Source organism: Oncorhynchus kisutch, linkage group LG17 (assembly GCF_002021735.2).
Source record: "Oncorhynchus kisutch isolate 150728-3 linkage group LG17, Okis_V2, whole genome shotgun sequence".
In the NCBI taxonomy this organism is placed as follows: Eukaryota; Metazoa; Chordata; class Actinopteri; order Salmoniformes; family Salmonidae; genus Oncorhynchus; species Oncorhynchus kisutch.
In genome coordinates, this window is record NC_034190.2 from 9,586,576 (window position 1) to 9,613,500 (window position 26,925).

At 43.5% G+C, this 26,925-nt stretch overlaps 1 protein-coding gene across 8 annotated transcripts in view; it reads right to left on the minus strand.

The window, feature by feature from the left end:
- The window catches only part of LOC109907152 (MAP7 domain-containing protein 1-like), a 74,183-nt gene extending 54,524 nt beyond the window's left edge, over nt 1-19,659 (minus strand). For 5 of the 8 annotated variants that reach the window (XM_031795077.1, XM_031795075.1, XM_031795076.1 and 2 more), the window contains exon 1: nt 19,220-19,657. In XM_031795077.1, coding sequence (XP_031650937.1) covers nt 19,220-19,286 — 67 coding nt within the window. In that variant the 5' untranslated portion in view covers nt 19,287-19,657. Of the gene's footprint in view, nt 1-19,219 lie in introns of all 8 variants that reach the window. The other 3 variants (XM_031795071.1, XM_031795072.1, XM_031795079.1) reach the window with 2 other exon arrangements.
- Nucleotides 19,660-26,925: the final 7,266 nt, after the last annotated feature.

Genomic DNA, 26,925 nt, shown 5'->3' on the forward strand with positions numbered 1-26,925 from the left:
ATCCATCAAATATAAGTTCTCAACAACAGGTTATGGTCAATAATATCAATAATATCAAAGGCTGCACTAAAATCTAAATGTATAGATCCCACAATTTTCTTCTTATCAATTTCTTTCAACCAATCATCAGTCATTTCTGTCAGTGCAGTACATGTTGAGTGCCCTTGTCAATAAGCATGCTGAAAGTCTGTTGTCAATTTGTTTACAGAAAAATAGTATTGTATTTGTTCAAACACCATTTTTTCTAACAGTTTGCAAAGAGCTGGCAACAAGATGATAGGGTAGCGGAATAACTTTTGCTTCCCTCCAGGCCTGAGGTTAAACACCTTCCTCTAGACTCAATTTAAAGACATGACAAATAGGAGTGGCCATAGAGTCAGTACCTGCTGCAGAGAGACAAGAGAGGGTCATGAGAAGAGAGTTTTGATCAGTCTGGGAAATAAAAGTTCTGAAAACATGGTGTCTCACTATTGAAAAAGAAGATGGAGAACCAGCTATAGGATGAAAAATACCTGAGTTTTGGAGCAGGTAAAACTGACTAGCGTTAGCTAACGCTACCTAGTGGCGATACTACTAAATCGATACACGATAATCGTGTTCTTGCATAGTGTGAAATATTGATTATAATATCATCCCAAAATAATATCACGATATGTAACTGTATCGAGTTTCCCCCCTATCACTAGTAGCCATGCAAGCACATCCCTGGGCAATGAGAAACAGTGAGAAACATTTATTTAGATCTCATAAACACAGTCAATACTCATTAGCTATGCTGCTTCATGGAAACTAGCTAAAGCTGCTGCTGCCAGAGTAATGACTGCTGACACTGCTGTGTTGGGACTAAGTAGGGAATACTGTAGAGAGCAGAGCAGAGAGCAGAGCAGAAAGCAATACAGAGAGCAGAGCTAGCAGAGAGCAGAGCTAGCAGAGTGATGGTGACTTGGCAGAGCGTAGAGAGTGAAAGGTGACGGGGGGCATGTTTAATGGTATCAAGTGAAGCCAGCAGGGCATGCCAGCCTCACTGCTCAACGTGGCTGATCACACAGTCCTGTCTCAACCTAACTTCACACACTGCTGTCTCAACCGTACTAGGTAGTAGTTAGTCAGGTTGAGACAACACTGTGTCATACTTAACTTCCCACACTGCTGTCTCAGCCGTACTAGGTAGTAGTTAGTCAGGTTGAGACAACACTGTGTCATACTTAACTTCCCACACTGCTGTCTCAGCCGTACTAGGTAGTAGTTAGTCAAGTATGACACAGTGTTGTCTCAACCTAACTTGGGAGTCAAGTATGATTCAATCAGTACTTTATCAAAGTGTTCCAACTTTATGCAAAAGTATTCATGTATTTGACCTAATAAAAAGCAGTGATTAATGATATTAACATTAGACCACTGAGATGCTTTAACACATCTGACAGATACTCAACACTAATTACCCAGATGAGATGACGTTCAAATAATTCAAGAGGGAGAAACTAAACACAACTATTAACAGAGTGTGTGTTTAAAACCATAGCCATGTTGAATTGACAAGGCTGTCGTTGGTTATAAAGAGCAGCACAAGCCTGAGGGGGAAGTGAGTCAAGGGTCAACACAACAACAACACCACAACACAGCAGAGCCCATATGATTCACAGCGGACCTGATCAGATCTAAAAGATATCTCTGCAAGAAAGAAAATGGAGGACAGAGGAGGAGAGAGGATGACAGTGGAGGACAGAGGAGGAGAGTGGAGGACAGAGGAGGCAGCCGGCGAGTGTTTCACTGTTTTCCTGGAACAGACAGGAGGTGACAGGAGGTGACCTTGTTCCTGATGCTGCCAGGGAAAAGACGTGACAGGAAGGAAAGAGAAAGTCTACGTCCCAAATGACACTCCATTCCCTATGTAGTGCACTCCTATTTTTTACCAGGGCCCATTCAGCTCTGGTTAAAAGTAGTGCACTATATAGGGAATAGGGTGCCATTTGGGACGCATACAAAACCACAGAGACACAGGAGGCCAACTTAGCCTCGGCAGGTAGGCAATCAGTCACGGTTCAATCATAGTAATGGAAAAACAGTGTGGCGTCATTATAGAGATGGAGAAGGTAATCAATTGAGTTATGGACAGATGGAACAGAAGGAAGCCCTGTTACGGTCAACCCACTATCACAAATGGTTGTGAAATAAACACAAATTACTTGTCCATTTTTTTGTGTCTCTGTGGTTGTTGTTGTTGTTGTTGACGTATTGTTGCATATTACGTGAAGGTCTAGCAACCCAAACATTGCATGTCCGAATCACATGATGGACAACTTTAGCATTTTAGCTAATTAGGAACTACTTACTACTTTTTAACTAGTTAGCTGGCATTAAGCTAACCCTTACCTTAACCCTTTAACTACTTAGCTAGCATGTTACCTAACCCTAACCCCTAACCCTAACCCCTAGCTAACGCTAGCCACCTAGTTAACCTAGCTAGCTAATGTTAGCCACAACAGATTGGGGCGGCAGGTAGCCTAGTGGGGCCAGTAACCGAAAGGTTGGTTGATCAAATCCCAGAGCTGACAAAGTAAAAATCTGTCATTCTACCTCTGAACAAGGCAACCCACTGTTCGTAGGCCGTCATTGTAAATAAGAATTTGTTCTTAACTGACTTGCCTAGTTAAATAAAAGGTCAAATAGAAAATGGAATTAGTTATGAATAAAATTGTGTATTAGACACGAATGCGCTATGAAGAAGAAAATCGTGTGGTGGACATTTTTTTCTTTGTGTGCCTGTCACGATTATCACATGTATTTCAGGATAATCTGCGATAGTGGTTACAGTAGATCCCTGTATCAGAGGTGTAGTCTGCCTGCTTCTCTCCTGTGGTTCTGCTTGAAAAATAAAGGATGCAAGGACCAGGGATATTATTTGTAAACAACCAAAAGAAAATGGTTGCACAGTCACAGGTGGATGACTATCAACCCAGAGAACGGTGGGGTCTTTAATCAGAGCACATCCCTCGTAAGGCCTCAGGGCAGTACGGTATCCCAGGGTGTGTTCTCAGAGCATGCACAGATCAACTGGAATGCGCATATTCACTGGAATTTTCAACCTCTCCTTGTCCCAGTCTGTAATCCTCACGTCTTTAACTGACCACCATCATTCCTGTTCCTATGAACTGTAAGGCTTCATGCCACAATGACTACTGCCCTCACATCTGTAATAATGAAGAGCTTTGAAAGACTGGTTATGGCACACATCAACTCCATCACCCCAGACACCCTTGAAACCCACTCAAATTTGCAAACCGCCCCAACAGATCCATAGACAACGCAATCTCAATTACACTCCACACTGCCCTCACCCACCTAGATAGGAGGAATACCTGTGTAAGAACGCTGTTCATTGACTACAGCTCAAAGTTCAACACCATTGTCCCCTCAAAGCTCGTCACCAATGCTTAAGACCATGGGACTGAACACCGCCCTCTGCAACTGGATCCTGGACTTCCTGACGGGCCGCCCCCAGGTGGTAAGGGTAGGCAACATCACCTCCACCACGCCAACTCTCAACACTGGGGCCCCCTCAGGGGTGCGTGCTTAGTCCCCTCCTATACTCGCTGTTCACCCACAACTGTGTGGCCACGCACAACTCCAACACCATCATTAAGTTTGCTGACGACAACAGTGGTTGGCCTGATCACCGGCGACGATTAGACAGCCTATAGGGAGGAGGTCAGAGACCTGACAGTGTGGTGCCGGGACAACAACCTCTCCCTCAATGTCAGTCAGACCAAGGAGCTGATTGTGGACTACAGGAAAGGGGGGGGGGGGGCATTCCCCCATCCACATCAACGGGGCTGCAGTGGAGTGTGTCGAGAGCTTCAAGTTCCTCGGTGTCCAAATCACGAAGTACTTAAAATGGTCCACATACAAGCGTACAGTTGTGAAGAAGGCACGACAGCACCTCTTCCCCCTCAGGAGGTTGAAAAGGTTTGGCATGGGCCCTCAAATCCTCAAAACGTTTTAAGAATGCATCATTGAGAGCATCATGACCAGTTGTATCACTGCTTGGTGTGGCAACAGCACCACCCTCGATTGCATGGTGCTACAGAGGGTGGTTTGGACAGCCAGTACATCACTGGGACAGAGCTCCCTGCCATCCAGGACCTCTATATCAGGCGGTGTGAAAGGAAGGCCCGGAAAACTGTTAGACTCCAACCACCCAAGCCATAGACTTATTCGCTCTGCTTCTGCACAGAAAGCGGTACCAGTGCCTCAAGTCTGACACCAACAGGCTTCTGAACAACTTCGATCCCCAAGCCAAAAGACTGCTAAATAGCTACAAACTATCTGAGTTGGTCCTTTTGTTTTATTTTTAGGGTCTCTATACACACTGACAGGACTCTTCACAGTCACGCAGAATGACACTCCAATACACACACACGCGCACGCAAGCACACAATTTGACACATAGCATTAACATGCACACACATTTATACTGACTACACACACTCAAATATAATCATTTACGTTGCTGCTGCTACTCTGTTTATCCTTATCCTGATGCCTAGTCACTTTACCCCTATACATATCTCCCTCTGTCACTCCAGGATCCCTGCACATTGTTAATATGGTACTGCAACTGACCCTGTATACAGTATGTATATAGTATGCTTTACCTACTTTCTCCTGTGTTTTTTGTTCCACCTTTATGTTCTTTTTTAGTATTACATTGATATTGATGAATGTTTTGTTGGGTTGAGAGACTTGCAAGAAAGTTCTCACTGTACTTGTACACATGACATTAAAACTTTAAACATGGCTACAGGGCAGGACAACAAGGCAGGACAACAAGGCAGGACAACAAGGCAGGACAACAAGGCAGGACAACAGCACAGGACAACAAGGCAGGACAACAAGGCAGGACAACAAGGCAGGACAACAGCACAGGACAACAAGGCAGGACAACAAGGCAGGACAACAAGGCAGGACAACAAGGCAGGACAACAGGGCAGGACAACAAGGCAGGACAACAGCGCAGGACAACAAGGCAGGACAACAGCGCAGGACAACAAGGCAGGACAACAAGGCAGGACAACAAGGCAGGACAACAAGGCAGGACAACAAGGCAGGACAACAGGGCAGGACAACAGCGCAGGACAACAAGGCAGGACAACAAGGCAGGACAACAGCGCAGGACAACAAGGCAGGACAACAAGGCAGGACAACAGGAAGAAGTGTTCTGGTTGGATACACAGCTGGATAGCACTTCCCCAGAGCAACACTACAGAGCTCTAATATAATTGTGGACTATACAGTGCATTCGGAAAAGTATTCCGACCCCTTGACTTTTCTTTGTTTTTTTTGTTACGTTACAGCTTTATTCTAAAATGGATTAAATATTTTTTTATCACAAAAATACAAAAATATGTCTCTTTTAAATTTTTTATACATTTGCAAAAAAAAAAATTTAACCTGTTTTCGCTTTGTCAATATGGGGTGTAGATTGATGGAAAAAAAACATGTTTTAATCAATTTTGGAATAAGGTTGTAACGCAACAAAATGTGGAAAAAGTCTAGGGGTCTGAATACTTTCCGAATGCACTGTATATTGAATGGGTAAAAAACGTGTTAAATCAGATTAACTTGTGTGGATCAATGATGTATTTCACCCATATTTATGCATACTGCTATTTAAATCAGTAGGTATGTTAAACATTACATACAAGCAATGCAGCAATCTGCTTGTAACAAAGTCTACTCAAGTTTAATGCAAAGGGTGGACAGATGCCATCCTACCAGCTTGCATAGCAAGAAATCAAGTACTTAACACATAAAATGGATTCAATTGTATCAAAATGACCAAAGTAAACTTTAACGGTGTGACAATCCTGCCCCGGGGACATGTACTGTAAAACGGTGTGCTGCTGCAGAAGAGAAGAAGAGAGGAAAGAAAGTGCCTCTGGTCTGGTTGTAAATACAATAGCTAGTCAGAGAGGGACCTTACTAACTGACAGATACAACAGGCACTATAATGAATATGATGGATGACCTCACTTCCTGGATCTGGATCCAGATAATAATAATAATAACAGTAGTAATAATAGTAATAATACATTATATTTATATTGCGCTTTTCAAGGACCTAAAGTCACTTAATACAAACAAAAGGCCCAGGCAGAAGGGAAGATTGAATGAAACTACAATAGATTGAATATTGTTCTAACAAATCAAGGACAAAAATGGAGAAATATGAAACTATGAGATTAACAAAAATATCCAATAACTAGGCCTTATGCTTCAACAGTAGCTCAAATTAAACCATGCATATTAAAACGCTATACTGTGTGTTTAGCAACACTAATTAGTGAGTAATCTGCATAAATATGCATGTAACCACACTTTAAAAGCAAATTAACATGAGAAGCATGGACTAGATAAAAAACTTATTGTCATGTTAGCCATTGTCTTTCCATCTTAATTATTCACATTGTGACCTCCTTTTTCCTGCTACCTCGAATTACACACATCCTGCTTTTAACTCAATCTAAATCTGTGATGCAGTTTCACAGTTTTAAAAACAGAATCAAACACACACACCTTTCTCAGATAAAATCAACCAAATGCCTTTTGTAACTTAGAAACATATTTCATCAATGCTTCTGTATTTCATTTACAATCAATTTGCTCATATTTTAATTTTAATTTTTTATTTTTTTATTTTGTCATTATAGGTTACTGCATGTAGATGTAACACAACAAAATGTGGAATAAGTCAAGGGGTAGGAATACCACCCGAAGGCACTGTAGATGTATTTCTTACGTACCGAATATTGAATTGGCTACAAAGGAAATCCTAGTCGTCACAAAGCAGAGTTGAGGCATCGACTACAACCCTCCAACTGGCATATAATGTTAAACTCATGACTGTTTTCTGTTTTCTTTTCATCTGTAAGGAAGCATTTCAATAAAATTGGATCTTTGGGTAAGAAAGGTAGTAACAAGGGATAACGGATGAGGCAATAGTTTACCGTTAAAAACAATAGCATTTTAACATAGCTCATAGCCAGACATGAAAGGTTTTCCTCATATTCATCAGTCTTCTCAACATCCCTGCCACTGATGTGGCTGTTTTCGGCTCAAGTGGAGCTCTTATATTCAAATCCAAGGCAAGAACATTTCTTACATTCTTACCATGTTTTGTTGTCTTGTGCTATTTTGTTTGGTCGGGCAGAGTGTCTAATTCAAGCATCTGGGAGTGATCATGGGAGTGACGCAGCTAAGGTGGCAAAGCGAGGGTACTGGAACTTTCCAAGTTTACCAATAGAATAACCAGTGCTTGTGCCTCCCGAGTGGTGCTAGAGGTGTCACTACAGACCGGGGTTCGATCGCGGGCTGTGTCACAACTGGCTGTGACCGGGAGTCAATTGGCCCAGCATCTACGGGTTAAAGGAGGGTTTGGCTGGGAGGGGCTTTACTTGGCTCATCGAGCTCTAGCGACTCCTTGTGGCGGGCCGGGCGCTTGCAGGCTGACCTCAGTCCGTCAGTTGAACGGTGTTTCTTCCGACACATTAGTGCGGCTGTGTTCCGGGTTAAGCGGTCGGGTGTTAAGAAGCGCGGTTTGGCGACACATGTTTCGGGGGACTCAAGACTCAACCTTCGCCACCCGAGCATATTGGGGAATTGCAGCGATGAGACAAGATCGAAATTGGGGATAAATAAAGGATTAAAAAAATTAAAAATAATAAAAATAATAATAGAATAACCCGTGCTTGACTTGGATGAAAGAGGCGCAGGAGTTGACTTTTTCCAAGTCCTTTACAGAAATCAAATGGCATTATGCATTATGCTATAGAGACCTCTGATTATTCCCTGTTAAGGGTTCCTACGCATTTTGACAGATGGAATTCCATGACTTTTCCACGACTTTTAACCAAATTTCCATGACCAATAAATGGTGGTGTCTACGTACATGAAAAGGTCAGCATAGCAGAAGGCTGCTAGTTTCTGATCCCATGTAGGCCTACTATCTCCTGCCTTCGTGTCCTTGATTAAGGCACTTAACCCCTCACAAATGAGAAAAACGACACTGTTAGGCTACTGTATAAAACACATGTGGTCAACCCTCCACATGGAGAGCTAGTGGGCATGCAGGCATTTGATCCAACCCAGAAACACACCCGAGTTGCTTATCAAGATGGTGTTGTGCAGATGATGTTTAGGCTACAGTGTGGTGTATTAGACCAGGGCTGATGTTTAGGCTACAGTGTGGTGTAATAGACCAGGGCTGATGTTTAGGCTACAGTGTGGTGTATTAGACCAGGGCTGATGTTTAGGCTACAGTGTGGTGTAATAGACCAGGGCTGATGTTTAGGCTACAGTGTGGTGTATTAGACCAGGGCTGATGTTTAGGCTACAGTGTGGTGTAATAGACCAGGGCTGATGTTTAGGCTACAGTGTGGTGTAATAGACCAGGGCTGATGTTTAGGCTACAGTGTGGTGTAATAGACCAGGGCTGATGTTTAGGCTACAGTGTGGTGTAATAGACCAGGGCTGATGTTTAGGCTACAGTGTGTTGTAATAGACCAGGGCTGATGTTTAGGCTACAGTGTGGTGTAATAGACCAGGGCTGATGTTTAGGCTACAGTGTGGTGTAATAGACCAGGGCTGATGTTTAGGCTACAGTGTGGTGTAATAGACCAGGGCTGATGTTTAGGCTACAGTGTGGTGTAATAGACCAGGGCTGATGTTTAGGCTACAGTGTGTTGTAATAGACCAGGGCTGATGTTTAGGCTACAGTGTGTTGTAATAGACCAGGGCTGATGTTTAGGCTACAGTGTGGTGTAATAGACCAGGGCTGATGTTTAGGCTACAGTGTGTTGTAATAGACCAGGGCTGATGTTTAGGCTACAGTGTGGTGAATTAGACCAGGGCTGATGTTTAGGCTACAGTGTGGTGTAATAGACCAGGGCTGATGTTTAGGCTACAGTGTGGTGTAATAGACCAGGGCTGATGTTTAGGCTACAGTGTGGTGTAATAGACCAGGGCTGATGTTTAGGCTACAGTGTGGTGTAATAGACCAGGGCTGATGTTTAGGCTACAGTGTGGTATAATAGACCAGGGCTGATGTTTAGGCTACAGTGTGGTGTAATAGACCAGGGCTGATGTTTAGGCTACAGTGTGGTGTATTAGACCAGGGCTGATGTTTAGGCTACAGTGTGGTGTAATAGACCAGGGCTGATGTTTAGGCTACAGTGTGGTGTAATAGACCAGGGCTGATGTTTAGGCTACAGTGTGGTGTAATAGACCAGGGCTGATGTTTAGGCTACAGTGTGGTGTAATAGACCAGGGCTGATGTTTAGGCTACAGTGTGTTGTAATAGACCAGGGCTGATGTTTAGGCTACAGTGTGGTGTATTAGACCAGGGCTGATGTTTAGGCTACAGTGTGGTGTAATAGACCAGGGCTGATGTTTAGGCTACAGTGTGGTGTAATAGACCAGGGCTGATGTTTAGGCTACAGTGTGTTGTAATAGACCAGGGCTGATGTTTAGGCTACAGTGTGGTGTAATAGACCAGGGCTGATGTTTAGGCTACAGTGTGGTGTAATAGACCAGGGCTGATGTTTAGGCTACAGTGTGGTGTAATAGACCAGGGCTGATGTTTAGGCTACAGTGTGTTGTAATAGACCAGGGCTGATGTTTAGGCTACAGTGTGGTGTAATAGACCAGGGCTGATGTTTAGGCTACAGTGTGTTGTAATAGACCAGGGCTGATGTTTAGGCTACAGTGTGGTGTAATAGACCAGGGCTGATGTTTAGGCTACAGTGTGGTGTAATAGACCAGGGCTGATGTTTAGGCTACAGTGTGGTGTAATAGACCAGGGCTGATGTTTAGGCTACAGTGTGGTGTAATAGACCAGGGCTGATGTTTAGGCTACAGTGTGGTGTAATAGACCATGGCTGATGTTTAGGCTACTGTGTGTTGTATTAGACCAGGGCTGATGTTTAGGCTACAGTGTGGTGTAATAGACCAGGGCTGATGTTTAGGCTACAGTGTGGTGTAATAGACCAGGGCTGATGTTTAGGCTACAGTGTGGTGTAATAGACCAGGGCTGATGTTTAGGCTACAGTGTGGTGTAATAGACCAGGGCTGATGTTTAGGCTACAGTGTGGTGTAATAGACCAGGGCTGATGTTTAGGCTACAGTGTGTTGTAATAGACCAGGGCTGATGTTTAGGCTACAGTGTGGTGTAATAGACCAGGGCTGATGTTTAGGCTACAGTGTGTTGTAATAGACCAGGGCTGATGTTTAGGCTACAGTGTGGTGTAATAGACCAGGGCTGATGTTTAGGCTACTGTGTGGTGTATTAGACCAGGGCTGATGTTTAGGCTACAGTGTGGTGTATTAGACCAGGGCTGATGTTTAGGCTACAGTGTGGTGTAATAGACCAGGGCTGATGTTTAGGCTACAGTGTGGTGTAATAGACCAGGGCTGATGTTTAGGCTACAGTGTGGTGTAATAGACCAGGGCTGATGTTTAGGCTACAGTGTGGTGTAATAGACCAGGGCTGATGTTTAGGCTACAGTGTGGTGTATTAGACCAGGGCTGATGTTTAGGCTACAGTGTGGTGTAATAGACCAGGGCTGATGTTTAGGCTACAGTGTGGTGTATTAGACCAGGGCTGATGTTTAGGCTACAGTGTGGTGTAATAGACCAGGGCTGATGTTTAGGCTACAGTGTGGTGTATTAGACCAGGGCTGATGTTTAGGCTACAGTGTGGTGTAATAGACCAGGGCTGATGTTTAGGCTACAGTGTGGTGTAATAGACCAGGGCTGATGTTTAGGCTACAGTGTGGTGTAATAGACCAGGGCTGATGTTTAGGCTACAGTGTGGTGTAATAGACCAGGGCTGATGTTTAGGCTACAGTGTGTTGTAATAGACCAGGGCTGATGTTTAGGCTACAGTGTGGTGTAATAGACCAGGGCTGATGTTTAGGCTACAGTGTGGTGTAATAGACCAGGGCTGATGTTTAGGCTACAGTGTGGTGTAATAGACCAGGGCTGATGTTTAGGCTACAGTGTGGTGTAATAGACCAGGGCTGATGTTTAGGCTACAGTGTGTTGTAATAGACCAGGGCTGATGTTTAGGCTACAGTGTGTTGTAATAGACCAGGGCTGATGTTTAGGCTACAGTGTGGTGTAATAGACCAGGGCTGATGTTTAGGCTACAGTGTGGTGTAATAGACCAGGGCTGATGTTTAGGCTACAGTGTGGTGAATTAGACCAGGGCTGATGTTTAGGCTACAGTGTGGTGTAATAGACCAGGGCTGATGTTTAGGCTACAGTGTGGTGTAATAGACCAGGGCTGATGTTTAGGCTACAGTGTGGTGTAATAGACCAGGGCTGATGTTTAGGCTACAGTGTGGTGTAATAGACCAGGGCTGATGTTTAGGCTACAGTGTGGTATAATAGACCAGGGCTGATGTTTAGGCTACAGTGTGGTGTAATAGACCAGGGCTGATGTTTAGGCTACAGTGTGGTGTATTAGACCAGGGCTGATGTTTAGGCTACAGTGTGGTGTAATAGACCAGGGCTGATGTTTAGGCTACAGTGTGGTGTAATAGACCAGGGCTGATGTTTAGGCTACAGTGTGGTGTAATAGACCAGGGCTGATGTTTAGGCTACAGTGTGGTGTAATAGACCAGGGCTGATGTTTAGGCTACAGTGTGTTGTAATAGACCAGGGCTGATGTTTAGGCTACAGTGTGGTGTATTAGACCAGGGCTGATGTTTAGGCTACAGTGTGGTGTAATAGACCAGGGCTGATGTTTAGGCTACAGTGTGGTGTAATAGACCAGGGCTGATGTTTAGGCTACAGTGTGTTGTAATAGACCAGGGCTGATGTTTAGGCTACAGTGTGGTGTAATAGACCAGGGCTGATGTTTAGGCTACAGTGTGGTGTAATAGACCAGGGCTGATGTTTAGGCTACAGTGTGGTGTAATAGACCAGGGCTGATGTTTAGGCTACAGTGTGTTGTAATAGACCAGGGCTGATGTTTAGGCTACAGTGTGGTGTAATAGACCAGGGCTGATGTTTAGGCTACAGTGTGTTGTAATAGACCAGGGCTGATGTTTAGGCTACAGTGTGGTGTAATAGACCAGGGCTGATGTTTAGGCTACAGTGTGGTGTAATAGACCAGGGCTGATGTTTAGGCTACAGTGTGGTGTAATAGACCAGGGCTGATGTTTAGGCTACAGTGTGGTGTAATAGACCAGGGCTGATGTTTAGGCTACAGTGTGGTGTAATAGACCAGGGCTGATGTTTAGGCTACTGTGTGGTGTATTAGACCAGGGCTGATGTTTAGGCTACAGTGTGGTGTAATAGACCAGGGCTGATGTTTAGGCTACTGTGTGGTGTAATAGACCAGGGCTGATGTTTAGGCTACAGTGTGGTGTAATAGACCAGGGCTGATGTTTAGGCTACAGTGTGGTGTAATAGACCAGGGCTGATGTTTAGGCTACAGTGTGGTGTATTAGACCAGGGCTGATGTTTAGGCTACAGTGTGGTGTAATAGACCAGGGCTGATGTTTAGGCTACAGTGTGGTGTATTAGACCAGGGCTGATGTTTAGGCTACAGTGTGGTGTAATAGACCAGGGCTGATGTTTAGGCTACAGTGTGGTGTATTAGACCAGGGCTGATGTTTTGGTTGTGTTTCAGATTATTTTGTACCCAATAGAAATGAATGGTAAATAATGTACGGTATCGTTTTGGAGTTATTTTTTATTGTAAATAAGAATATGTTTCTAAACACTTCTACATTAATGTGGATGCTACCATGATTACGGATAATCCCAAATGAATCGTTAAATAAATAATGACTGAGAAAGTTACACATGCCAAATATCATACCCCCAAGACATGCTAGACCAGGGGTGGGCAAACTTTTTGGCTCGAGGGCGCCCAATTTTTCAGTTTTTGATTTGTTAAAAAAGTTTGAAATATCCAATAAATGTCGTTCCACTTCATGATTGTGTCCCACCTGTTGTTGATTCTTCACAAAAAAATACAGTTTTATATCTTTATGTTTGAAGCCTGAAATGTGGCAAAAGGTCGCAGAGTTCAAGGGGGCCGAATACTTTCGCAAGGCACTGTATATAGTATATATATAATAATACAACTTTAAAAAAAATGTGTGGTCTCGCAGGCTGGATTGAAGTGCCCGGCGGACCGTACTTTACCCCCCCTTTTGCTAGCCTCTCACAATTACAATAACAGGAGAGGTTAGAATTTTTTTTTTTTGGGGGGGGGTGATATTTGTGCGTCTAACTTTCTCACGCATCATTATTCATGGTTCCCTCAGGAAACATGATTTATTACAAATAGAATGAAAAAAGCTGTAATATCCTAAACATAAACCATCAATTTAGCAAATCCCATGGGGGGTTAATATGAGGGTTTCAGCATGAAATCGAGAGCTTGGGACTATGAGGTTGTATCTGCATTTATGTCCAAATGTTGTTATTGACATAGCCTTGTTCTATTCAATGTGCTCTACCTATATAGAAGTCTTAATACCCCAATTCATGTTGCTAAGTTCAGAAGAATACAATATAGAAATACCTGACACCATTCAAACCAATAAGGGTTCGGAACTTCAAAGCCAATCATCTCCTCTTTTTGCAGATAGAAACTTATCAGTCAGACAGAAAAACAAAACAAAAATCTTAATTAGGCTAAATACTCTTGAACCATATGGTCTATCTACTAGAAACTCATGGACAATACGGACACCGTTTTTTAAAAAGTATATGAATACATTTTGTTAAAGTTATTCAAGTATAAATTACCAAAATTTAGATAGATTTTCAGTTAATTACCAATCCATGACAAAATTACTGAATATTGTGGTAACTTTGGTAGCTTTGCAATCCTAGAAATAACTATTTCTGTCACAGAATTCCATTGTTTCTCCCTTCCTATACGTGTAATAGAATGTTTTGACACAGTAAAATTGATCTCTGAGGAAAATATGAGAGGCCTAGAGACATGAGTATGATTCCTCAGTAATTGAAAACATGAAAACAGACATTAGAATCTTACGTTAGTCATCAATGACTTCAGTGTTTTACAATGGGAGCGGAAACGTGAGCCCGTCTCTGGATAGGTTGCTATCCCAAATAGCACCCTATTCCTTACATAGTAACCTACTTTTGACGAGAACCCAATAGGGAATAGGGTGCCATTTGGGACGTCCTCTAAGGCGATGACCTCGTCTGTCTCTATACACTACAGGATGTCTCTATGCACTACAGGATGGAGCTTTTCCTCTAGTTCCTGTGGGAGAGGTCAGTGACCATGGCCCTGATTTATACCAGCTTGAGCTGCACGGTGAGTGTGTGTATGTGGCTGCTCCTGCTCGCTGACGTGGAGCGCTCTGGGCTCGGTTTCCCGATAGCAATGGAACTTTAGCTTCTGAGTGTTTTAACGATGCGTCGTTCCTGCAACGGACGAAGACGTAACATGCGTTTCTCAAAACACCAGCAGAGAGAATGTCCACGAAGTGCGTCGTGGAGACATACGTCGATACGTATAGGATCGAGAGAAGAAGAAAGAAAAGGGCAGCGATGCTCTCGGATGAGCTATTACCATTCAAATCTTACCTTAACATTATAATTATTCCACAATACTGACGACGCATCAGCTCCTAGAAAGATATTATTATTATTGGCGGCAAATATTGAGGCGACTTATTCTAATATATAAATCTCCTGAATAAGGATGCGTTAAATTCAAGCTTTGGCACATCATGTTGCTACACACCATGACATATATTGAGGCAGAAATGACAGACAGTAGCCTACAATTAGCAAAATAATCCAATCAAAACGTAGTTTATTTCTCACATGCGTCGAATACAACCTCACCGTGAAATGATTACTTACAAGCCCTTAACCGACAGTGCAGTCCAAGAAATAGAATTAAGAAAATATTTACTTTAAAAAATATATATATAATAATATAGATCTCAATTGAATGAACATGACATTTATTTAAATATTATTTAGTTATATGCCTGTGTGGCCTGTACTGTTAATTATCATTTAAATTTGGTCATATGGGTTTTCATTTCAAACATTGTTTTATCCTTGTTTGTAACAATTCCAATGACATTGTCAACTTTGTATTTATAGTCAGCTTAGTTCGGTCGCAGAGAAACAGACATCTTGATTCTATGTTTAGCAGATATATTCTATGTAGGCCTGTATCTAACGAAACACTTAGCTGTTCTAAGTGGTCTGAGGCAGTCAGTCTGTAAATAACAAGCGTTTTCAAGTGCAACTTTAGTAACAATGGTTTTGGGAAACAGCTCTGAGATGTAACATTGCTCCTATGAAGGTTTTATCAATGAACTTAGCCTTAGCCGTGTTTCTACATCTGCATTGCTTGCTGTTTGGGGTTTTAGGCTCGGTTTCTGTACAGCACTTTGTGACATCTGCTGACGTCATTACACTAATGCTAGTTAGCAAGTGTGCTAAAGCTAGTTAGTAACTTCCTTCAAACTGGACACGGAGACATACAAATGGTTTCCACGAGTTCATCTGCTTCTGAGGAAGGAGATAAAGGGCTTCATTTCCAAAATCCTGAAGTATCCCTTTAAGATGTTTTTTAGGAAGCTGAGCCCAGATCTGTCTGCCTGAGAAACAGACACCTCCCTCCCTCCCTCCTCAGACGCCTACTGACCCAGCTAATGCCACAATAACATCCCTAGCTCCCCTCCTGACCCGTTACTCCCCCCTGCTCGCTCGCAGCAGATATGGGCCTCTGGAGAAGAATACCTCACATTCTAACATGGCCCTTCCACACCCATCCCAACCCCTCCTCTCCCGAATGCACAAACACACAGTACCCCTGCCAATAGGAGACAAAACTGAAACTGAGAATTTCAACATGTCTGACTAAAGGAGAAATGAGAGAAGGTACTTTGTTATTTTCCATAGTCAGTCTACCCCTCTAATTCAGCCCCTCTCTTAGCAGTAAATGGAATGGTAATCACAACACGGTATGCAAAATGTTATCTTAATCATGTGTATGACAGTTGAAAAACAAATGGTTTTGTCATCAAAAACCATTTGTTTTTCAACTGTTTTAATGAGAGAGAATGAGGGAACTTCTGTGGTGGTGGTGGTGGGGGGGGGGGGGTTGTGCTGAAGCCCAAATCTACGTCTAAGTCCCAAATGGTATCCTATTCCTATATAGTGCACTACTTTGGACCAGAGCCCATAGAGTTCTGGTCAAAATAAGTGCTCTATGTAGGGGATAGGGTACGATTTGGGACACAGACTACATTTCCAGGCCAACTGTGATCTTGAATGTGGGCCAGGAACATTGCATCAGGAAAACTTTGAGAGAGTGGAAGAGGGTCCACGTCAGTCCACGTCCCATGATTACTTCCACAGAAGAGAAGCTCTATTGTCTTGGAGCTCTATTCAAAGTTCTCCAGTTTAAAAAAAAAAATTGCAACCAAGAAGATAAATAAAATCTTCAACAAGGCGTGTTTTGAAACGGAAAAAAACTTTTGTCAGTTCAGATCGTGACTGATAGTAGGCCTTATATACCACGGAACAGACTTACAAACACTTGCAGTATACTGCCAGTCCTCGGGATTTCAGTGAAATCATATACAATACCACACATGTTGAAAAAAACTTTCTGTCTGCATTAAACAAAAGCTGATTCATTGTCTTGACAAGGAAACGGGTGCCTCACTGCCATTCCTTTTGTGGTCCCAAATACCACCCTATTCCTTTTACAGTGCACTACCTCTGACCAAGGTCCATAGGGCTCCAGTCAAAAGTAGTGTACTATAGAGGGAATAGGGGGCCATTCGGGATGTAACCCTTTTGTGAGCTGCAAACAGAGCTTCTTGGAGGGGCTTAGTCTCATGGCTGCCTCAACTACAAAGCCACTAATGTTGCTCTTACAAGAGGATTCTGGTGCTTGTCTCTCTGTCTCAATGTCATGGTGGCCCTCTCCAGTCAGCGTCCCTCTCCAGTCAGTGTCCCTCTCCAGTCAGTGTCCCTCTCCAGTCAGCGTCCCTCTCCAGTCAGCGTCCCTCTCCAGTCAGCGTCCCTCTCCAGTCAGCGTCCCTCTCCAGTCAGCGTCCCTCTCCAGTCAGCGTCCCTCTCCAGTCAGCGTCCCTCTCCAGTCAGCGTCCCTCTCCAGTCAGCGTCCCTCTCCAGTCAGCGTCCCTCTCCAGTCATCGTCCCTCTCCAGTCAGCGTCCCTCTCCAGTCAGCGTCCCTCTCCAGTCAGCGTCCCTCTCCAGTCAGTGTCTCAGTGTCCCTCTACAGTCAGTGTCCCTCTACAGTCAGTGTCCCTCTACAGTCAGTGTCCCTCTACAGTCAGTGTCCCTCTACAGTCAGTGTCCCTCTACAGTCAGTGTCCCTCTCCAGTCTACCCGGGATCATGGCACTGCTCCAAGAGAGATGACGGGGGGTCAAGGGGAGAGTCTAACTGCAGTAGGGTCGCGTCCAAAATGGCCACCTATTCCATATAAAGTGTCTGTCTGTCTCTTTCTCGGTCTGTCTGTCTGTCTGTCTGTCTCTTTCTCGGTCTGTCTGTCTGTCTGTCTCTTTCTCGGTCTGTCTGTCTGTCTGTCTGTCTCTTTCTCGGTCTGTCTGTCTGTCTCTTTCTCGGTCTGTCTGTCTGTCTTTTTCTCTGTCTGTCTGCATAGAGCAGAGCAAACCTATTCCACAGGAAAGGTAAACTATCATAAAAGCAGCGTGAGAAACAGGGTTCTCCTGTCACAGTGCTGGAGGTCAAATCAAACACCAGCCACAGGACAAGAGAAACAGGGTTCTCCTGTCACAGTGCTGGAGGTCAAATCAAACACCAGCCACAGGACAAGAGAAACAGGGTTCTCCTGTTACAGTGCTGGAGGTCAAATCAAACACAGGACAAGAGAAACAGGGTTCTCCTGTTACAGTGCTGGAGGTCAAATCAAACACAGGACAAGAGAAACAGGGTTCTCCTGTTACAGTGCTGGAGGTCAAATCAAACACCAGCCACAGGACAAGAGAAACAGGGTTCTCCTGTTACAGTGCTGGAGGTCAAATCAAACACAGGACAAGAGAAACAGGGTTCTCCTGTCACAGTGCTGGAGGTCAAATCAAACACAGGACAAGAGAAACAGGGTTCTCCTGTCACAGTGCTGGAGGTCAGTAGTACTGTGCTTCTGGAATGATGAAGAGCTGCAGCACAGCGGTTCTGCCTCCATCAAGTGCCTGCCTTCCTCATCAAGAGGAAGAGCAGGGTTACCCTTACCAGCCTCCAGTGACCAAACCATCCACAAGACTTGTGGAATACAACACTGTACATCCCAATATGTTAGCCTATTGTTCACACCATCAAATCACCATTCAAACACAAATGTTATTACAAGGCATTATGATGGTCAAGATAACAGCCATCACTGCTATCAGCTGGTTCATGACTAGAGGGTGTAATCAGACCAGGCCAGACCACTGCTGGCTCTGGTCCAGGGCGAACGTGCACTAGGCCTTGGACCAGAGCTAACTGACTGCATGGGCCAGGTTTACTGGTGGAATATTATTGTTTGTTACCAAGGTGCTGGTCTGCTATGGTAATCTATTTTGAGGTATAGGGTTTGACGCTTACAGCAACTGGACACTGTAGAGAGACCAGCAGATTTCCAAAGTCAGGTTAATTTGAAAACGGCATTGTTTGTTGTGCCTGGTGCTGGATTGGTTCATTGGTATTGGAAGGTAATAAAGAATTACACATAGGTCGCAGTATTTCCCAGCTCTCTGGCCAAGGAACGATGTCAGGGCATTTTGCACTATATTGAACATGCATCTTTCTGGTCATTTAATCCGGAGAGCAGGTGGCCAAAAGGCAACAAAAAACCGGCATTGCTGCTTTAGTGAAAAAATGTCTGTTAGGAATAGTAGGGTATCAATCAATAAGATATTATGTTTTTTTTACAGTTTTTTTAAAAATGAATGTTTATGTTAATGCCTATTCAAATGGTGGCTTGTTGATTTTGATTGAACAGATCAAACACAATGCATGCGCAGGCACACAGATTTTATCAACACGTCTATGAATACCAACACATTTACTCCAAGCATTCCATCCTGTTGAAATATATTTGATTGTTAATTTGATCCCCGCATTAAGTGTGGCTAATGTGTCTTATGGTGGCGAGTATAAAATAACTTACATGTATCTGTTAATGTCAGTTTCTCCTCAATGTTTTTCTCAAGATCGTTGTATTCCATTTTTTCCATTCAAGCGATTGTCAGTCCCTTTCCAGTTGCAGTCATTCCTCAAATATATCGAAGGACAGGAGAAAAACTCTCTGTAGACTCAGATCACCAACATGCTCTTCGTAAATCCAAGAGGGAACGGAAGGGGAATCAAATGAAAGAATAACTAGACAGAAAAATCACGATGAAAAGTAGTCTATGTACGTCTCTCTTATTTACTCTTGAACTACAGACCCTGTCACTGTCAGATCATATTGTATGACAAATTAATATCAACAGAGTTGACCAAAGGAAAAGTCCGAGCTAGGCAGAGACTTAATTGTAGCAATAGGACTGCTTGTCGAATATCGGTACCGGACCGACAGCCGCTGCCTGCCTCTCTGATTGACTGTACCATCTATCTTACCGTGGGTTAAGCAAAACCCGGTGCACCTACTGATCAAAAATAATTTAACCAACAAAATGTTACCAAATGTTTAACACGTCTCGATAATTGATTTACAGTTGCATTTTTGTACACTTAGAGTATATGGTTTGACGGGGGAAATGGGAGAATATATCGAGCTTGCAAAACAACGACCCCCCTATTAGAAATGGTTGCAGCCATCAGATACACACGCTGAACACTCAAAGCAATGTATCTATCTAAGGAGCCCACAGACATCTGTGCTATAGTCATAATAACAGTTTAATGCAGCATTATTAACATGTCATTCATCAAAAGAGGGTTCTTAACATGATCTCTTGAATTCAGATAAACTGCCCGTTGCAGTTGGACCTGCATGTTTTCTAATTTGGGTTGCTCTTTATTTTTGTATGTGAGGCAATCAATGGATGGAACGAATAGTCTCACGTGAATCATTTCTGTTTTAATTCATTCAGCCTGTAGTTTGACACTGCGACAAGATCGTTAAGAATTAATGCGACCTTCCTTTTCACTGTAGGTGACACATTTATCCTGCAGTCAGAGGTTGAAGTCCGGTGTCTATTTTCCATTTAGGTAAGGCAGGGTGAGTGAGTTAGGCCTGGAACAGCCCTGTTACACAAAGACACAATACACCGAGTGGAACTTCTACTGGATTCACTTACTTTTGCGACTAAGTTTAGACCTACTAAAGCACACTAGGCTACCCTGGGGAGGCAGGGTAGCCTAGTGGTTAGAGCATTGGACTAGTAACCGAAAGGTTGCAAGTTCATATCCCCGAGCTGACAAGGTACAAATCTGCCCCTGAACAGGCAGTTAACCCACTGTTCCTAGGCTGTCACTGAAAATAAGAATTTGTTCTTAACTAACTTGCCTGGTTAAATAAGAGGTATAAAAATAAATAGCCTATCATACATTTTTGGATGGGATGGAAAATTACAGTACATCACATTTATTTTACCTTTATTTCTGGGTGTTGAGACACAAATAAAAAAATGCATGACCCACAGCAATACAAATAAATTGTTTACAAGCTTGAGAATCGGAACTAACGGCAACATCTCAACAAACTATCATGGTCCAAACACACCAAGACAGTCGTGAAGAGGGCACGACAACACCTTTTCACCCTCAGGAGACTGAAAAGATTTGGCATGGGTCCCCAGATCCTCAAGAAGTTCTACACCATCGAGAGCATCCCGACCGGTTACATCGCCGCCTGGTATGGCAATTGCTCGGCATCTGACCGTATGGCGCTACAGAGGGTAATGTGTACGGCCCAGTACATCACTGGGGCCAAGCTTCCTGACATCCAGGACCTATATAATAGGCGGTGTCAGAGGAAAGCCCAAAAAATTGTCAAAGTCTCCAGTCACCCAAGTCATAGACTGTTCTCTCTGCTACTGCACGGCAAGCGGTAACAGAGCGCCAAGTCTAGGACCAAAAGGCTCCTTAACAGCTTCTACCCCCAAGCAATAAGACCGCTGAACAATTAATCAAACCCAACAATACAGTAATCAATATCAATGTAACACTAAAAATAACAGGGTAGAACAAAAACACAGGAGAAAGTAAGAGAATCCATCAAGATGAATTGTGTTAGGGGAGGATTAAATACACCATCAAGATGGTGTTAGGTGAGATAAAATACACCACCCAGATGAATTGTGTTAGGGGAGGATTAAATACACCATCAAGATGGTGTTAGGTGAGATGAAATACACCATCAAGATGGTGTTAGGTGAGATGAAATACACCACCCAGATGAATTGTGTTAGGGGAGGATTAAATACACCATCAAGATGGTGTTAGGTGAGATGAAATACACCATCAAGATGGTGTTAGGTGGGATGAAATACACCACCCAGATGAATTGTGTTAGGGGAGGATTAAATACACCCAGATGAATTGTGTTAGGGGAGATGAAATACACACAGATAAATTGTGTTAGGGGAGATGAAATACACCCAGATGAATTGTGTTAGGGGAGATGAAATACACCCAGATGAATTGTGTTAGGGGAGGATGTTGCTGATCCATCTACTGAGGACTACCCATAGAAATATAATTACTAGAAAGGGAAAAGCCCATCAGAACGCAGCAATTTACTTTTGTAGTGATTCAATTTCTATGGTATTGCCTCTCTCAAACCCATCAACAGCCTATCCAAGACTTGCAGCACCGGCATCCATAATGGAATTGGCTTTATTAGTATGAGTTAAACCACAGTGCCTGTGAGGGAGAAATACATGATTTAGTGGCGCAGTAATGAGCTTTTGAGAAGCAGCAAGGACGAGAAGTAGGGGCTGGGGGAATGGACAGTCAATCACCCACGCCCATCCAAGATGAGATAGGATCAGGCTCGATTGTTAAATAGTCTCTCTCTCCCTTTCTCTCTCTCAATTCAATTCAAGGTGCTTTATTGGCATGGGAAACATGTGTTAACATTGCCAAAGCAAGTGAGGTAGATAATATACAAAGTGAAATAAACAATACAAATGAACAGTAAACATTAAACTCACAGAAGTTCCAAAATAATAAAGACATTATAAATGTCATATTATGTCTTTATACAGTGTTGTAACAATGTGCAAATAGTGAAAAAGTACAAAAGAGAAAATAAATAAGCATAAATATGGGTTGTATTTACAATGCTGTTTGTTCTTCACTGGTTGCCCTTTTCTTGTGGCAACAGGTCACAAATATTGCTGCTGCGATGGCACACTGTGGTATTTCACCCAGTAGATATGGGAGTTGATCAAAATTGTATTTGTTTTCCAATTCCTTGTGGGTCTGTAATCTGAGGGAAATATGTGTCTCTAATATGGTCATACATTGGGCAGGAGGTTAGGAAGTGCAGCTCAGTTTCCACCTAATTTTGTAGGCAGTGTGCACATAGCCTGGCTTCTCTTGAGAGCCAGGTCTGCCTACGGCGGCTTTTCTCAATAGCAAGGCTCACTGAGTCTGTACATAGTCAAAGCTTTCCTTAAGTTTGGGTCGGTCACAGTGGTCAGGTATTCTGCTGTTTAGGGCCAAATAACATTCTAGTTTGCTCTATTTTTTGTTAATTCTTTCCAATGTGTCAAGTAATAATATTTTTGCTTTCTCATGATTTGGTTGGGTCTAATTGTGTTACTGTCCTGGGGCTCTGTGGGGTCTCTCTCTCTTTCTCTCTCTCTCTCTCTCTCTCTCTCTCTCTCTCTCTCTCTCTCTCTCTCTCTCTCTCTCTCTCTCTCTCTCTCTCTCTCTCCCTCTCTCTCTCTCTCTCTCTCTCTCTCTCTCATACACTACAAGGAACTTATACATATGTACGGCCAGTTAAGACATTATGCGGCAGTGTTTTCAGGTTAATTAATTCCATAAGTTCCTTCAGTCTTCTCGTATTTCTTGCTCCCTGAAAGTTCCTGTTTGAGAATACTGTATATTCAACAATGCAGTGCATTCAACCAGGCTCCAATTCATGTTTGTGCTGATTGAGTATGAAAAGAGAATTGATAAGTCTTGATTCCTGAGGGCTTGTGTCCCCTGATGATACAAACAGCTATTACGTAGCCAATTCTTCCACAAATCATCCCATTAATGTTTAACAGCTATACAAAAGGAAGATGGATACATGAATGGGTTCTTTGTTGAGCTGATGATGACTTTAAGACACTGATGACAATGTTACGTCACTGAAGACCATGTTAAGTCACTGATGACGGTGTTAAGTCAATGATGACCATGTTAAGTCACTGATGACGGTGTTAAGTCAATGATGACCATGTTAAGTCAATGATGACCATGTTAAGTCACTGATGACCTGGTTAAGTCAATGATGATGATTTTAAGTCACTGATGATGATTTTAAGTCACTGATGACCATGTTAAGTCACTGATGACGGTGTTAAGTCAATGATGACCATGTTAAGTCACTGATGACCTGGTTAAGTCACTGATGACCATGTTAAGCCACTGATGACGGTGTTAAGTCACTGATGACCATGTTAAGTCAATGATGACCATGTTAAACCACTGATGACCATGTTAAGCCACTGATGACAGTGTTAAGTCACTGATGACCATGTTAAGTTACTGATGACCTCCTGTCTCAGCCTCCAGTATTTATGCTGCAGTAGTTTATGTGTCGGGGGGCTAGGGTCAGTTTGTTATATCTGGAGTACTTCTCCTGTCCTATTCAGTGTCCTGTGTGAATCTAAGTGTGCGTTCTCTAATTCTCTCCTTCTCTCTTTCTTTCTCTCTCTCGGAGGACCTGAGCCCTAGGACCATGCCCCAAATCAAATCAAATCAAATCAAATCAAATCAAATTTATTTGTCACATACACATGGTTAGCAGATGTTAATGCGAGTGTAGCGAAATGCTTGTGCTTCTAGTTCCGACAATGCAGTAATAACGAACAAGTAATCTAACTAACAATTCCAAAAAAAACTACTGTCTTATACACAGTGTAAGGGGATAAAGAATATGTACATAAGGATATATGAATGAGTGATGGTACAGAGCAGCATAGGCAAGATACAGTAGATGATATCGAGTACAGTATATACATATGAGATGAGTATGTAAACCAAGTGGCATAGTTAAAGTGGCTAGTGATACATGTATTACATAAGGATGCAGTCGATGATATAGAGTACAGTATCTACGTATGCATATGAGATGAATAATGTAGGGTAAGTAACATTATATAAGGTAGCATTGTTTAAAGTGGCTAGTGATATATTTACATCATTTCCCATCAATTCCCATGATTAAAGTGGCTGGAGTAGAGTCAGTGGCATTGACAGTGTGTTGGCAGTAGCCACTCAATGTTAGTGGTGGCTGTTTAACAGTCTGATGGCCTTGAGATAGAAGCTGTTTTTCAGTCTCTCGGTCCCAGCTTTGATGCACCTGTACTGACCTCGCCTTCTGGATGACAGCGGGGTGAACAGGCAGTGGCTCGGATGGTTGATGTCCTTGATGATCTTTATGGCCTTCCTGTAGCATCGGGTGGTGTAGGTGTCCTGGAGGGCAGGTAGTTTGCCCCCGGTGATGCGTTGTGCAGACCTCACTACCCTCTGGAGAGCCTTACGGTTGAGGGCGGTGCAGTTGCCATACCAGGCGGTGATACAGCCCGCCAGGATGCTCTCGATTGTGCATCTGTAGAAGTTTGTGAGTGCTTTTGGTGACAAGCCGAATTTCTTCAGCCTCCTGAGGTTGAAGAGGCGCTGCTGCGCCTTCTTCACGATGCTGTCTGTGTGAGTGGACCAATTCAGTTTGTCTGTGATGTGTATGCCGAGGAACTTAAAACTTGCTACCCTCTCCACTACTGTTCCATCGATGTGGATGGGGGGGTGTTCCCTCTGCTGTTTCCTGAAGTCCACAATCATCTCCTTAGTTTTGTTGACGTTGAGTGTGAGGTTATTTTCCTGACACCACACTCCGAGGGCCCTCACCTCCTCCCTGTAGGCCGTCTCGTCGTTGTTGGTAATCAAGCCTACCACTGTTGTGTCGTCCGCAAACTTGATGATTGAGTTGGGGGCGTGCGTGGCCACGCAGTCGTGGGTGAACAGGGAGTACAGGAGAGGGCTCAGAACGCACCCTTGTGGGGCCCCAGTGTTGAGGATCAGCGGGGAGGAGATGTTGTTGCCTACCCTCACCACCTGGGGGCGGCCCGTCAGGAAGTCCAGTACCCAGTTGCACAGGGCGGGGTCGAGACCCAGGGTCTCGAGCTTGATGACGAGCTTGGAGGGTACTATGGTGTTGAATGCCGAGCTGTAGTCGATGAACAGCATTCTCACATAGGTATTCCTCTTGTCCAGATGGGTTAGGGCAGTGTGCAGTGTGGTTGAGATTGCATCGTCTGTGGACCTATTTGGGCGGTAAGCAAATTGGAGTGGGTCAAGGGTGTCAGGTAGGGTGGAGGTGATATGGTCCTTGACTAGTCTCTCAAAGCACTTCATGATGACGGATGTGAGTGCTACGGGGCGGTAGTCCCAGGATTACCTGACATGATGACTCCTTGCTGTCCCCAGTCTACCTGGCCGTGCTGCTGCTCCAGTTTCAACTGTTCTGCCTTCTTATTATTCGAACATGCTGATCATTTATGAACATTTGAACATCTTGGCCATATTCTGTTATAATCTCCACCTGGCACAGCCAGAAGAGGACTGGCCACCCCACATATGCTCTCTCTAATTCTCTCTTTTTTTCTCTCTCTCGGAGGACCTGAGCACTAGGACCATGCACCAGGACTACCTGACATGATGATTCCTTGCTGTCCCCAGTCCATCTGACCGTGCTGCTGCTCCAGTTTCAACTGTTCTGCCTTATTATTACACGACCATGCTGGTCATTTATGAACATTTGAACATCTTGGCCATGTTCTGTTATAATCTCCACCCGGCACAGCCAGAAGAGGACTGGCCACCCCACATAGCCTGGTTCCTCTCTAGGTTTCTTCCTAGGTTTTGGCCTTTCTAGGGAGTTTTTCCTAGCCACCGTGCTTCTACACCTGCATTGCTTGCTGTTTGGGGTTTTAGGCTGGGTTTCTGTACAGCACTTTGAGATATCAGCTGATGTACGAAGGGCTATATAAATACATTTGATTTGATTTGATGACCTGGTTAAGCCACTGATGATGATTTTAAGTCACTGATGACCATGTTAAGCCACTGATGACCATGTTAAGTCACTGATGACCATGTTAAGTCACTGATGACGATGAAAGAATAACCATCCTACATGTAGGTTCCACTTGTGCTAATCTCCATCCACCCATCTATCCCTCCAGTCATCCACCTATCCATCATTTATCCCATCCACCCATCCACCCACCCACCCATCCATCCATCCATCCATCCACCCAGCCTATTGCACATTAATAATTAAAGCACAGCTACCAAACTCAACCAATCAAAGCCTCTCACAATCCCACCTGGAGGCAAATCACAATTAACAATAAAACAGAGGTTCTAATTTTGTTAACCACATCGAAGCACTCTGAGATGGAATAAAATCATGTTTCCACGCTCCAGTAAGTATCTCTGGCACTTTTTAAACGTCTTATGCAAATCGCTATGAAATAATAGCACCATATTGTGCCCGTAATCCACTGATGTACTGCCAAGTCACAGATATAAGATTAGGCTGACACAATTAGCTCTACCATGAATATGACTGAAGATGCTCTCATCCACCCCATCACATTAGCACCATTCTGTGGATACTTCAAATGATGAATCCCACAATACAAT